Source organism: Podarcis erhardii (assembly GCF_964252035.2).
Source record: "Podarcis erhardii genome assembly, chromosome: 8".
Lineage (NCBI taxonomy): Eukaryota > Metazoa > Chordata > Lepidosauria > Squamata > Lacertidae > Podarcis > Podarcis erhardii.
Window position 1 is genome coordinate 29287671 of NC_138499.1, and position 14443 is coordinate 29302113.

General features: G+C 42.8%; 1 protein-coding gene across 1 annotated transcript in view; it reads right to left on the reverse strand.

Annotated features, from left to right (window-relative positions):
- Positions 1 to 10015: 10015 nt before the first annotated feature.
- The window catches only part of RALYL (RALY RNA binding protein like), a 260680-nt gene continuing 256252 nt past the window's right edge, over positions 10016 to 14443 (reverse strand). The window contains exon 8 of the mRNA XM_081874664.1: positions 10016 to 10716. Within this exon, the coding sequence (XP_081730790.1) occupies positions 10699 to 10716 (18 nt within the window). The 3' untranslated portion in view covers positions 10016 to 10698. The remainder of the gene's footprint in view (positions 10717 to 14443) is intronic.

Genomic DNA, 14443 nt, shown 5'->3' on the forward strand with positions numbered 1-14443 from the left:
TGTACAACAATTTGGATTTATATTGTTGCACACAACCCCAATCTCCAAGTGGGGAGAGATTCCAGGGGTTCCAGGCATGCTTTCCCAGGGTCTGTGTTTCCTTCTGGAAATGAGGCATAGTAGAGACCGTGGGGTATTTATGATATATGGTTTATTTACCCACATATACAACCTGAGCCTGCAATGGAGGGGTTCACAGCATAATCACCCCAAGAGGGTCTTGCCTTTTCTATAAACAGCCTAGGATCCAAGCAGAGATCCAACATTGTGCTCTGCCTGCTACTTTGCTTCTTCTGGTCACATAAACCCTTCCTCTAATCTCCTAACCCACATTGCTACTGCTTTATATGTTGAGGGAGGGAGGGAGGGACCCCATCCATTTGCCATCTCACATGGGATCCTAGTCTTCATGGCTCATACTCCAGGCTATCACTTCATGAGGAGGTTTAGCTTAGCTTAATTAGCTTTAAATACTTTCTGATTCCAGCAGATTAAAAGTGTCTAGCACAAAGCTTAATACACACAGGTTCGGTTTAACACACATGGCTTAATACAATGTAATCAAGCATTGATTAAATTCTAACACCCACTGGACCCACAAACTCCTAACAATGTAGTCACGAACTGAATACAAGTGTCAACTGAATTTATACACTTTATTTTATACAATGTTAATGGAACATCCATGGGCCAAGCCTGTATTCTGTATAAAATGTGTATGCATCTCGACTATAAATATTGTACCAGGGGAATGAATGTAAGCTTCCAGACATTGACACCTTCCCTCTAGCTTTTCTTTAAATTCAGCTGAGCTTTTCTGTCAAAAGCACCGGGGGTGGCGATCACTTTTTCCCCTGAAACAATTTAGAGTTTACGTTTCATGTAGGCAATGTTCTCTCCCAGCCCTGCCTGGAGATGCCAGTGTGAACCTGGGAGCTTCTTCGTGCAGAGCTCTGTCACCGAGCTACGGCCACCTTCCCCCTTCTAGGCTGCGATGGCTTTCATTGTGAAGCACTCAATTGCAATGTTCTGTTCTGCCCTTTCCCATGGCTTCCCTATTCTTCATATGCTAGAGCAAAACACAATAAAAAAGGAAGAGAGAGAGAGAGAGAGAGCTTGCCTGCCTTGATCAAATGCTCTGAACAGATGCAGCTTCGTATTTTAAGCTCACTTAAATCATGTCACTGTCAGGACTACAGGAACAAAGTGGTGCTTGCTTCTGTTTCCCCAGTGCTAAGCTCAGTTGCTTGGGAATAAGCATCCTTTTCTCGTAGAAAAGGAGGATGGACTTTAAAGTTACAATAACAAAACAAGCATTTGTAACCATAGGCATGCCTGGCTAGCCACCCCCTGCCTATAAAATTAAAAAGAAGCAGAAGAAAGGATACTGCCACGACCTGCATCAATCCCAAAGGGCCCTGATACGCCCATTATGCTGATGATGAGCTTATCTTCTGTTGCCTACATCAACAGTTGCTCTCTGGAGGGTTATTAGGGACCACACTGGGTTGAAGACCCTTGAGCTTCATCCCTGAGATCCAGACTTAGGCGTATCACTGTGTCCATATCTGAAGGCTCACAACATCCCACCCCCTCTCTCTTTCTAGAAAAAGAGGTGCTGGAACTCACCAGGAACGCCTCCCTCATTCTCTTAGAATGGGAAGGGTGCCCAGCTGAGAAAAGCCCTGGGCTGATGGATAGGAGGACCAAAAGTGAGAGGCAGGGAAGGGAAGCCCTCTCAGTGTGAGAGACAGGGAGAAGAAGAGAAAGCTCCCAGGTGAGAGCTGGGATGGTCCACCACTTTCTGTGTGAGGAAAGGATTAGCTTTGAGAGAGAACTCTGTTTTATTTTCTCTTTCCTTCTCTGTTTTTGTTTTTATCTAGATTAGTTTCTTTTATCTAGTTGTATCATGAAAAAGCCTTAATAAAAGCTTATGAAAAAACATAAGGGAAATGTCTGTGGCAGCCTTCAAAGTGCAATCATTGAGAAGAAATGTGATGACAGTGTCTTGGCTCATATCACAGAGTGTGAGATTTGCCTTGTAATAATAATAATAATAATAATAATAATAATAATAATAATAATAATAATAATAATAATTATTACTTCATTATTTCTACCCTGCTCATCTGACTGGGTTACTCCAGCCACTCTGGGCAGCTTCCAAGAAGTATAAGAACACATCAGTCATTAAAAACATCCCTATGCAGGGCTGCCTTCAGATGTCATCTAAAAGTTATATAGTTATCTATCCCCTTGACATCTAATGGTGTTCCACAGGGCAGGTGCCACTACCAAGAAGGCCCTCTGCCTGGTTCCCTGTAGCTTCACTTCTTACAGTAAGGCCCTCAGAGGTGGACAGTGTCCAGGCTGAAACATGAGGGTGGAGATGCTCCTTCATGGCCTTCTACTAAGTCAGACTGGCAGCAGCTTTTTAGGGTTTCAGGCAGGGTCTCTTCCACTCCTATCTGGAGATGCCATTGGGGACTGAGCCCAGGACCGTCTTCAAGCAAAGCAGCAAAGAACGACAGCCCTTCCCCATGCACAGGCAAGTCATGACAACACACAAAAGTAGCTCCTACACAATAGAAAGTGTGAGCTTAGATTTTCTCTCTCTCTGCAACTCTCTTGGTTCCCTGACAATTTCACAGCTTCTCACTAGCAGTGATGCTACCCCGCTTTCAAGGCTTCAAACTAATAGACTTAGAAAATGGGTCTAAAGTAATTTCTTTTTAATTGAAATTCCTGCTGGGCAGGAAGGTGCTTCTTAGGACTGTGTTTTGAAATAGCTTGCTATATAGCAAGGAGAGCTGCAGTTAATTTATTTCAGTTGGGGCTACAGACAATCAGGAGGAGATAATAATCACCAAAGCCTGAGATCTTAACGCAGATGAAAAGAGGATATAATTTAATGCACGTCGGCTCTAATTTAACACTTTTGATCAGAGCGTCAAATGTTCCATTAGTGACATTTCATTTTCTCAGCCTGTTTGAGGACAGTAATAGATAGGAGCCCTGCCACTGTCAGTCGAAGCTCCTCATGCACCCTTTTTCGTCGGCTGCCTTCTGGTATGACCTCCGATGCCAAAGCGGATGAAAAGAGCCATCACATCACTGCAGGAATCCCAAAGCTACATCCCACTTTGAAAACTTCAGATATAGGGAACAGCTTCACAGAGTATGCTCCTGACTTCATATTAGGATGGGCTCGAGCAACTGCAGAAAATACGGAGTTGCATCTGTGCTCTTTCTTTCAGTTCATGAAGCCGTAAGTGTAAATAATAGGGGTGGGGAGAACAATTCACTGAGGAAACAGCAGCAGCACTAACATCAGTATAACCACAGCAGCAAAAAGTTATTTGCCAGTCATCGAAGGAAAACTCATTTGAGCCAGCTAGCCAAATGACAGGGACTAGGGGGGGCAGGTGGAAAAAAGGACAAGGCACTTGGACCCTTTAATAGTTGTGAGGGAAAGGGGATTTCAGACAAGCACAATTCTGCACAACTTTGCAAGGTGCAAAAGCCCTGCCCGTTTTCTAAGAAGGCCAGATCAGGGGCGAAGGAAGGGGGTGCGGTGGGTGTGGTCTGTCCCGGGTATCACCACTGAAGGGGGTGACAAATGCTGGGTGGCACTCACCACGGGGCCTGCAGCACGCCCAAGCTATGGGTGCATGCATGCTCCGCGCTGCCCAAACAGTCCGTCCACTGCCTCCCCCCCCAGCTGTAGGGCGGCTGAGTGGGAGGAGGCAGGCAGATTGCGGAGGCCCCTATGGGTGGCTTGCCCTGCCCCCTGGGTGCACCGCCCCAGGCGCCTGAGCAGGTTCCTCCGCCGCTGGGCCACCTTCATTTCCCTGGGGGCAGTGATCGATACTCATATTTTATAGAGAAGGAACAGTCGTGGCAGAATTTACCCCCTCCAAGTTGTTTAGAGTCTCAGCTATGAGAAGTCAGAAAATCTTCCCATAATAACACAAAAAGGGCTTAACTGCATCAGGACGAATTCCTAGATTCAGGTAGGTAGCTGTGTAGGTCTGATGCAGTTGAATATATATATATTCGGGCACCACTACCAAGAAGGCCTTCTGCCTGGTTCCCTCTAACTTTGTTTCTTGCAGTCAAAGAACCATCAGAAGACCCTCGAAGGAGGACCTCAGTGTCCCCCTGTAGCACAACAGCTGATCTCCTGCAAGTCACTGCAATCTGAACACACACACACAATTACAAGAACTCAGCTGAATAAATATGCCTAGGATTGTATTATGTCAGAGGCCTGCCAGTAGATTCTGATCTACATGTTGGTTGCTTCCAATGCATATCCATTAAGCCTATTTTCTTAGTGCACTGCTTCTGCTTCTTAGTGCACTGCTTCTGCATTCTGATGGAAGTCTGGATATAATGTACTAACATCCTTTTAATTGTGCATTTGGGATGATTTGTGCTCACCATGTGATTGGGACGGCCACACATGATCCCACTTTCAATGCTGTTTGTGCCTGCAAAGGTTTTGGGACTGTCTCACTGCTTCATTTCCCGTCAGGGCATATCCTGCAACTTTCTGCTGAAATCCCATAGGTTTTCATACCACAAATATTCTGCGTTGAGGTCTTTTTGTCCTGCTTCAGTTGCGCTTTAGCTCATATTGCCAACAATAATGTAGCATTGGGGAAGGCTCACAGAACAACTAATCAAGTAGCATGATGTGTGGATGGTCCAGTGTAAATCTGCAAATATCCTGATGAGGACATGTTGCACACACCCACAAAAACCCCACCAGTTTGGAGGAACCCAAGTAGTTTTCAACCAGGGTTAGCAGTGCTGAGCTATTGCAGCCCCCAGCTGCTTTAGTGAAGGTTCAAGAAAACCAGAGGCATCTTTGACTTCTAGGGTTACTAGATGAAGCAAAACACCAAAAAAGAAGATAACACACAACCATGCTTCCCCATTTTCTTTTGAATGAGGCAAGTTGCAAAGAGAACTTTTTCCAAACTACGAGCTGGCCATTAGATATTGTTTCAAAAGCTTTATTGTACTTTGGACTTGGCAGGCTGTGCTTCCTACGTTACTCTCCTGCCCTTGGTGAACTCTGCATCGGATAGAGCAATCAACGTCGCATTTTGCCTTCCAAACCACCCATGTGCAATTACATGGATGCGTTTCTCCATCCCATTTCTTCTATTGCTCCTATTGATTCGCTGCTCTCGGGTTGCCTTGTTACGGATCCTGGATCGTCCAAAGCAAAGCTTCCAATAAATTGGTCCAAATGGCCAGCATTAAGCTGGTAGTGACAGGAGGGTGTTGCTTTTATGCTCTGTTGATTCTGTCCAAACTGGGGGGGGGGGGGGGAGCAAGCAAGCAAGCAAGCAAAAGTTCAACATTCACTTAGAAGCAATGCTCAAGTAAGCTGAGAGAGATAACTAGCTCTAAAAGGCAAGTCATCCTTGAAATCACTGCAATTGATTTTATCTAGTTTGCTGTCAAAAACTACTTTGGGTTTCCAAGACATGAGCCTTTGCAGTTGGTCTCCGAAACTTGTTTCCTTAAATAACCATGTTGGATGGAGCCAACGTGCTTCTTGATAGGAGTGACATATTGATTGCAAGCGACATAATATTGGATTGAAGTAAAACTAAATACAACTCAGCAGAGATTATTATCTTCCCTGCTTCTTTTCTCCCCAGAATTTTTTTTTGCCATACAGTGGTACCTCATGTTACGTACTGTCCCCCTTACGAATGCTTCGGGTTACGCGCTCCGCTAACCCGGAAGTAGATGCCCCTTGCTGCAAACTTTGCCCCGGGATGCGAGTGGAAGTTGCGCTCTGGCGACATGGCAGCAGTGGAAGGTGCCATTAGTGAAAGCGCGCCTCATGTTACGAGCGGTTTCCAGTTACAAACGGACCTCCAGAACAGAATAAGTAGGTAACACGAGGTACCACTGTATATAGAGCAAATGTGGCTGCAACAGTTAGGGTGGAGGCTGAACATTTTTATCTGTACGGAACACACAGCACATGGGCTTACGCATGGAGTTTTGCATATGATCGTGAGCATATACAATAAAAGATGCACAAGAATATGGAAACCTCTACATATGAGGGCAGATTAGCACCAATTTGAGCATTTGCACCTTTTCCCTGTTTTTACCATTTTGGTGCCCTTCCTTCCGTTCCCACTAGATCTGTTGTAACAGGGAGGGTTCAGGTCTGTGACCCCGCCCCCCTACTTCTGTGTCAAAGATTGCATGGGCTGGGGTGGGATTCCAGGGCCACAGTAGAGACTTGTCCTGCCTCTCCTCTGTACCCACCAGCAGCCATATAAGCTGATGTCTCTGTGCTGGATGCGCATGAGAAAGAGCTGTACATGCATATTGATTGAGTCTGCCTTCTGCACTTCTTTGGCCTTCCTGAGTTGAGCCTTATTTTTGCATACTTCCTCCTTACAATCTCATCCACAGACTTGCCTTTCTGGCTGTAGAGATATAGACTATTTTGCATCCTGAAAAGCAACTATATGGTTTGGCCTGGTATCAACAGCTTCACAGGTACTCCATCTCATAAGATAGGGCACTAGGACCTGGAACTCTGATTTCCTTATTTATTTTGCCATGGGAACTATTTGACTGTACATCTGAGCTGCATCAGAAGCAGTCACTGGAACATTCAGCTAAGGCACATTGCACTGTTTTAGCAGCCACATGCCCCTCAATTAGATGTCAGGTGGGACATGGGTAAATGAAAAATGATTCCAGGGATGTCCTAGGAGATATCCATAGGATGTCCTAGGCAGTGGCGTAGCGTGGGTTGTCAGCACCCGGGGCAAGGCAAGTAATTTGCGCCCCCTAACCCGTGGATTTGCGCCCCCTAACCCGTGGATTTGCCCTAACCCCAGATGTTGCGCCCGGTGCGGCCGGCCCCCCCTGCACCCCCCACGCTACGCCACTGGTCCTAGGAGATACCCACAGGATCCCAACCTTTCCCATTTCTCTCACATGGAGTGGAGGGGGAAACTACAGCCCCAGAGCTGATGTAGTTAATTTCCTTCTTGTTGATCTCAGTTGGAAGGAAATCCTTTTTTCAAGGGAGGGGATTAAGTCCTCTGAGAGAAGAAAGAAGGAATGACACTCATCCTTCACCTTCCAGCTGACTGGCGTGAGCCCAGTAGTGCTTGGGGTTTGGTGGTTCATCTGTCTTTATCCGCTAACCCACAACCCAGTAAGAACATAAGCAGCACCTGCTGGGTCAGGCCAAAGGTCCACCTGCACTGTGTTCTCCCAATGGTCAACGAGGTGCCAGTGGGGAGCCTGTATGCGACAGCACTCTCCTCACCTGCTGTGATTCCTAGCAACTGGTATTCTATGGCATACTATCTCCAACAGTGGAGGTAGACCATTCCCATCACAGCTAGTAGCCACTGACAGCTTTATCCTCATGGTGATTGCTCTGATAGACCAGTAGTTTAAGTGAAGTGCAGTTGAATCCTAGGCATGCTGACTCAAAAGGAGGTTCCATTGGGCTGGATTCAACTAAGTTGTTGCACTAGTGGACCCCCATTAGCACAACAGGACTCTGCTCCTCCATTATCCCCAAACCTGCTCGGGAGGACCCCCAGAACAGTGTGCTGGGGGAGGAGAGGGGAGATAGTTCCATCTGTTGAGCAGAAATGGTCCTGCTGACCAAACAATCGCCTTAACGCACCATTGAATTCCACCCTTTGTGTTCAGTGTAGTATATTCTCAGGTAAATGTGTACACCACGGCAGACTGAATATATTTGGGGTATTGCTCCGTATCTATAACCAGCATTTGGCAGCAGGAACTACTAAAGAGAGTTAGTGCATTAGTCAGAGAAAATATTTATTTACAGGAATGTAAAAATTATGTTACAACATTTGGAACAGAACTGTCATGAAATGATTCCACGAGAACACATGGGCAATATATTCAGTGCAAATAAACTTCCTATCATAGTTGTTTAAAAACTACCATGGCTTTGAAAAGGGCTGCAGAAAGTGTGTACAGGTAACGGCATTTTTCGATGTTTTAAAAACCGCTTTCCCCATTTGGAAATAATTGTTGTAGACAAAAAGATATAACAGGACTAAATGTAAGGATACAGAAAAGAAGGGGGGGGAAAGAATCTGGTTTCCTTCATTAGATTGCAAATGGAGACAATTTGGGTCCCCTGTGTCACAGAGGTATGTGGCTGATGCACTCACAGTAAAGGAGAGGCTGGATCATGCTCCACATGCTAAATTTGGGATCGGGGGGGGGGGGGGAACCTTTCCTCTTTTTGTAACTATTGCATGAGCAATACAAGAAGAAAGTGCATACACGGAAACCAGCATGCTCAAGTGCAAATGCTGTAATAAAGCAATATACTGGGGCACATGTAGGTAGAGCAGCTTCTTTTCACAAACAAATAGGTGTCAGGGCTAGGGGAGACCTGTGCCTCAGACAGCTGCCAGTTAGGGCAGCCAATACTGGACTAGATGGACTGTTAAGCCTGACTTTGTATCTGGCAAGTTCATATTCCCAGCTGACTGGGCTGGTTTTCTAAATTGGGGTTATTCAGATTTGCTCGCCAGGTTATTAGAACGACAAGTTATTCTTTGGTCCGTGTCCCTACCTTAATGCATATCGTACGAATGATTTGTGCTAACAAACTAGCATGTGGCAGAAGTATTCTGCGCTGTGGTTTAAAGGTCTGCCGCTGTCAATAATTTGTAGGAAAGGTTATGTAAGATGACACGAAATCATGGGAAATAAATATTCTGCCTCTCAAAACTGGGGGGGGGGGAGTTCTCTATGCACTAGAGAAAGTACTCTGAAAAAGTATCATTGTCAAGTCTGTAAGGCACCTTTCAGATATTTTGTGTGGGTGGGGGCAGCGGCCTGTTTGTAGCAAACCTGTGTGTGTGACAGAATGGTGATAACCCCCTCCCCACATGTTCAGTGACCGTGTGACCTCATCTGAAAGGGGCTTGAATCTTGTTAAGAATGGCCAAATAATTTAATTACACGAGAACACCCTGGCATAAGGAAACTCATTAAAACTTAAGAGAAATTATATATTAATTTTAGTAGAAGCTAAAATTTATTTTTAGCTTTATTTAGGAATCATAAAACTGAACTATGTCAAAAGACAATGAAGGAATTCTGGAAAGGAAGAAAACAACAACCCAAAACTCTTGACCCATTTTTCCCGTGTGCAGAGGTATATGGTACAGTACTCCCAGCAGAGGGGAGAAACTGAGGTGGTGGAAAGACTTTTCTGATCCATGCAGTTTTATTTTCAGCATTGTCAAATCACCAGCTCTTTTCCTGGAGCAGAAGCAGTCACAGCTGTACAACATTAAGTGTATCTATAAATATTTTCCAATTAGCATGTGGGGAAAAATTCGGCAGATTTGGTGAGGGGTGTGGGGAAGAGTTTATACAGATACCACAGAGTAACTTAACATACAGTTGGGCAGCCTTATTTTGAGAGCACAAGAAACACTTAGGAATGAGAAACAAAGGCAGAGAAAGATATTGCACAATCCAGGGCCTCATTCATATTTTATTGGCAGGGATGCCACGAAGAAATCTGAACGGCCTCTCTGTTCAGTTAGGTGCTTGACTAAAGGAGCATCCAAATCGCTCAGGGCAATTTTAACACCAGGCAAACTGTGGTAGTATTATAGATGTTTGGTTTGAAATAAGTCCAGGTCATTGGACTAACCTTATGGGCTACAAAGCTTGGTTGCCAAACCCAGACATACCGCCATGATCATGCGACTTCAATACTGGCAATTTGGAAAATGTGGGTTATAGAGTAATTATGAAATTGAACAACATGCCAACTTTCGATTTGGCAACAAACACTCTTGGAAGTTTTAGTATTAATGTTCTTTTTAAAAGAAATAAAATCATGTTTCAATCCATGCTGTCTGACATATGGTTATGTCAGAGAGCAGCAAATGTATCTGTGTAGGTTTACAACATCCTAAGATTTGAGGGCACAGTTTAGAGTATTGATTTCAATGGGATATATATTGTGCACAAAACTACTATATCCAAATTATATTTGTTTTGGCATTATGATGTGTTGTAAAAAATAAATAAATCTGGGCATGGATATTACTTTGACCTCCATTATGACACTACTTCTTAATAAATGCACTGGCTCTAAAACAGGAATATAAATAAATACAAATAATTAAAATACTATTTAACATATTATATCATAAATCTTTCATGATCTCATTTCGTTATGCTGTAAACATTTAAGTGCAATATCACCTGACTTTTAATATGATGAACCATAAAACATGCTAATCATAAAAATAGCTTTTACAAATATACATTTGTATACAGTGTCTCCTTCATTTTAAATATGTCCTTCATATTATCATACAATTCATTGGCCTTCTGACATCAAAATTAAAAAAATAATACCAATAATTAGCCAGGAAAAAACACATTTACAATCTAAACCATATAAATCTGACAATTGTACAGCTTTAGAACATATAAGAAATGGAATTTCTAAGTTTTGAATGGTAATGTCCATTTCAAGAAGTTAATTCATTTTCCCGCCCCATAAAAATTGAGTCAAAGATGTTGCTAGCCAGCAAGAAACAGCAGCTTACATTTCCACATGGGGAAGTCTGTGAATTATTATGTTCTTGGTTTCGAAAGGGACTGGATGTCATTCCGAATTCATTTGATCTGTAGAAACTGTAAGATAAAATGCAAATTTTAATTTGAAAACATTTTGAATAAGAGAGAGTGACAGGAGACTGTGGGCAAAAGTAAATGTGATGCAGGGAATCTGTGACTAGATGACCATTGTCTTTTTCCTTTGTAAAAAAATAGCTGGAGTTGGGGATCTAATCTGGATCAGCACCATAGTGCAGAGCGTTCTAAACTGTGTGTCGCGACACATTAGTGTGTCGGATGCAGCGTTTAGGTGTGTCACAGGAACGCTCCCTGCGCTCCACCCACAGTTGGAAAGGGGCTAGTTTAACCTCCGGTTTGCTAGTAAAATTGAATGACTGTATCGTGAAACGATGCACGTGCAAAAAGCGTGTAATCAACATGAAAACTTTGGAAAGCTCTGCCATAATGTCTCACCCCTTCCTCCCTTCTTAACAATTACCCAATGCAAATTGCCCCATTTCATTTATTCATTTAGTATACCACCACCAGCTGAAGATTACAGGGTGGTTCACAACATAAAAACACAAAATGAGAACACAAAATACGTAACAAAAAGAGAGAGAAAAAACCAATAACCCCTCCAAACACATTTAAAAGGCCACAGAAATTAGATTCTTGTTATAGAAAATGAATAAAGGTGCTATAGTTTAATCACACGCTAGGCTGGCCAAGCAGTTGTTTCTGAAGTGGTGGAACCACAGAGTCAAAACCATTAATATTTCCTGCATATTGTGCAGAGGTTGACAAAAATGTGGGGTTGTTGCCACATCACCCACTCTTGAAAACATGCTTGAGAACCTGCTGGGTCCAGCTCACGTTTAAACCATAAATTCCTTCTAACTATTTTTAGCAGCAGGTTCACAGGCGGAATTATCTCTATAGAGAAGAAATGTATTTTCTTCGTCCGACCTTCCTCTTGCGTCAGAGATAGCCCTGATTGTGGTGAAGTAGCTCTATAGAGCTTGTAAGAATTCAACCTGTGCTGCTCCACACCTTTCAACTCCAAAGAATCCTGCTCTTTTTAGTCTTTTCTTTCCCTTTCCCTAATTGCGCTCTCATATTATATAGAAGACAAAGAGCAACAGATTTTCGGCTTATTTATTGGAGATCTTTTCACAAGCCCGCTGTACGCGCCAGAAAGGCTCTGCAGGTTATAATGAGGAAAGAGCATCGCGAACTGTCTGGATCCAAGGGGTGAACACACTTTTGGCGTTATTAAGAAGCTGTGTTGAACATTCACTAAGTCTGTATCACAAGCAAAATGACTACAGAATTTTCTGTCAGGGCACATCTGGCATGTTTCAGTAGGGTGGGATGGAAAGTCATCACCTAAAAAACCCCAAAACCATAGTATGGCAATACTTTTATTAGGACCAGCCAAAATGTGACAGAGTCTTGAGCAACTTTAACATCAAAAGACGTTTTTATTACTTCCAGAGTGATAGTCTCCCTCCCACTTCCCCCAGGGGTCTGATTAACCTGAGGCAATAGAAAACTAATTTTGCTTCGTTCTATTCAGCTAAATTCTATATAATTTATCTTTGGCTGTGTGGCAGCTGTGACATTTTTTGAAAACCACAAGATGACTAATTTATGGGGGAAATCGTTTATTTTAAGGAATTATATAAATTACACCCTCGCACAACAAAGATGGAATCAAATTAAATTCTAGCAAACCATATGGCTTTCATTCGGTGTTCTTGTAAAGAAAAATATCACCTGAAAGAAAAAAAAGATCCACTTTGCTTTGGATTATGACTGAAAATACAGATTTGCACATGTACACAAAAACAACAACACCCCCGAATAGCATATCTGTGAACCTCAACAAACAAAATATAGAACCATAGACCTGGAATCTATAAAATATTGTAATTTAACAACTCTGCCAATAATTTGTCCTTGCCACTTAAAGCCATGAAATACACACTCTCAACACACCCAATGCCCAACATTTCATCAATTAAGCAGATTTTTTGGAGAAGTGTTATGTTCACCCCCCAAACACACACACACACACACACACACACACACACACACACACACGAGAAAGAGAGAACTTCAGCTGCAAATGTCTGTCCTTTACCCTTAAGCCCACAAACACCCAAACAATAATACCATATGGTGCCAAGAGTTGTCTTATTTCCTCTGTGAGCTACCACCAGTCAATACTGAAAGTCTGCATTGCATACTCTATTGACGGCACTGTAAAACGGATCCCTTTAAGTCAGTTGTGTTGAGTTGTGTTTAACAGGCAAACTTGGTGAAAACTAGTGAAGCCCGGGGAGGGGGGGGGATTCAATGCTAATTCTATTGAGAGTGACCCATTGACATTAACTGATATGGCTGACTTTTAACAGGTCTACTCTGAGTAGGATTTAGGTGAATACAACCCCTTTGTGTTTGAGAGGTATCATGTTTGGCAGCTCAAGATTGATAAGGCAGCAGAAGTAGGTAGGTAGTGTGCATGTTGTTGGGGGAAAGGAATAGAGGGGGAAATCTCTGAGAGCCACGAGGGAAAAAATACTGAAACTGGAGACTCGAAGCTGTTTTTAAGTAGGTCACATGTGTACAGAGGAGAAGGAACAGGTTTTCTGCTTTAAGTTTGCATAAGGGAAGTGACAAGAAGATGGACTTGAAAGTCACTGGTGTGAAAGGTCAAGGAAGGATTACTAACACATTTGGAAAAGAACAATAGAAAAGCTGGACCTGTTCTCAACTGCGTATTTTAATTTTTACAATTTCTTCCCATCAATAATGATTTGCCTGTACATCTTCAATTTTGCTCTTAGTGATGCTTTTTTTCAGAAAAATGAAGTGCAAATTGAAATGATAGCTTAAGCTTATTTAATGCTTAAACTATCAGAATCAGGTGATACTTGGATATATCCACTCAGTTCCCTATTATTCTATTACTGTCTGCTTCATTTAAAAAACGCTTCTACATCAGTCTCATTTTTTCCTCTTTTTTTTCTCAGCTCACCTTTTTACTTTGAGGTTATAAATTGTAGCAGAATTCCATTCATCTGGACACCGATGAAACATGCAATATTTCCATAATGGAGAGGTGTCAGAAAATGATGATCAGATGTTCATTACTGAAAATGAAAGAAGCCAACCGTAGCAAGCCAACAGTTACTGTATCCTGAAAATATATTATGTCCCTTAACCAAATATTAAAAATGTAGAAAGAACTGGAGGTTGTTTCAGAGATTACTGAATCTCAAGGGATCTGACAGGGATAGGCTGTCCTAGATTCTGGTTCAGGACTTTCTGAAGTGGGATGTTTAAGTTAAGAAGATATGCCAGTCACTTGCCTGCTTTCTGGAAGCCATAAGGAATAAGAATTCATAGAATATTGTAGAGAAGGAGCTAGCAACCAATAATCAGGACTCAGTTCATCTGTGCCTCAAAGAATACTCTGAGGGCCTATCACATAGTTCAACTGCCAAAGCTAACTAGATTTGGTGGATACCAAGTTGAATGAAGGTGATTGAGTCTAGGTAATGCTGGAGTTGCAGGACCTTGGAGAGCTCCAAGTGGAAGGACAAAGTGAGCTTACTGCAAGGGCTGTAGATTAGTGGTAGAGCCCATGTATTGCAGAATTCAACATCTAGCATCTTCAGGTAGAGCTGTCTGAAATATCAGAGCTGCCAGGTATTGAATTCTGGGAACTTCTGCATGCAATACTCAGAAGTAAGTTCCCCTAAGTTCAATGGGACTTCACCCCAGGTAAGTGTGTATA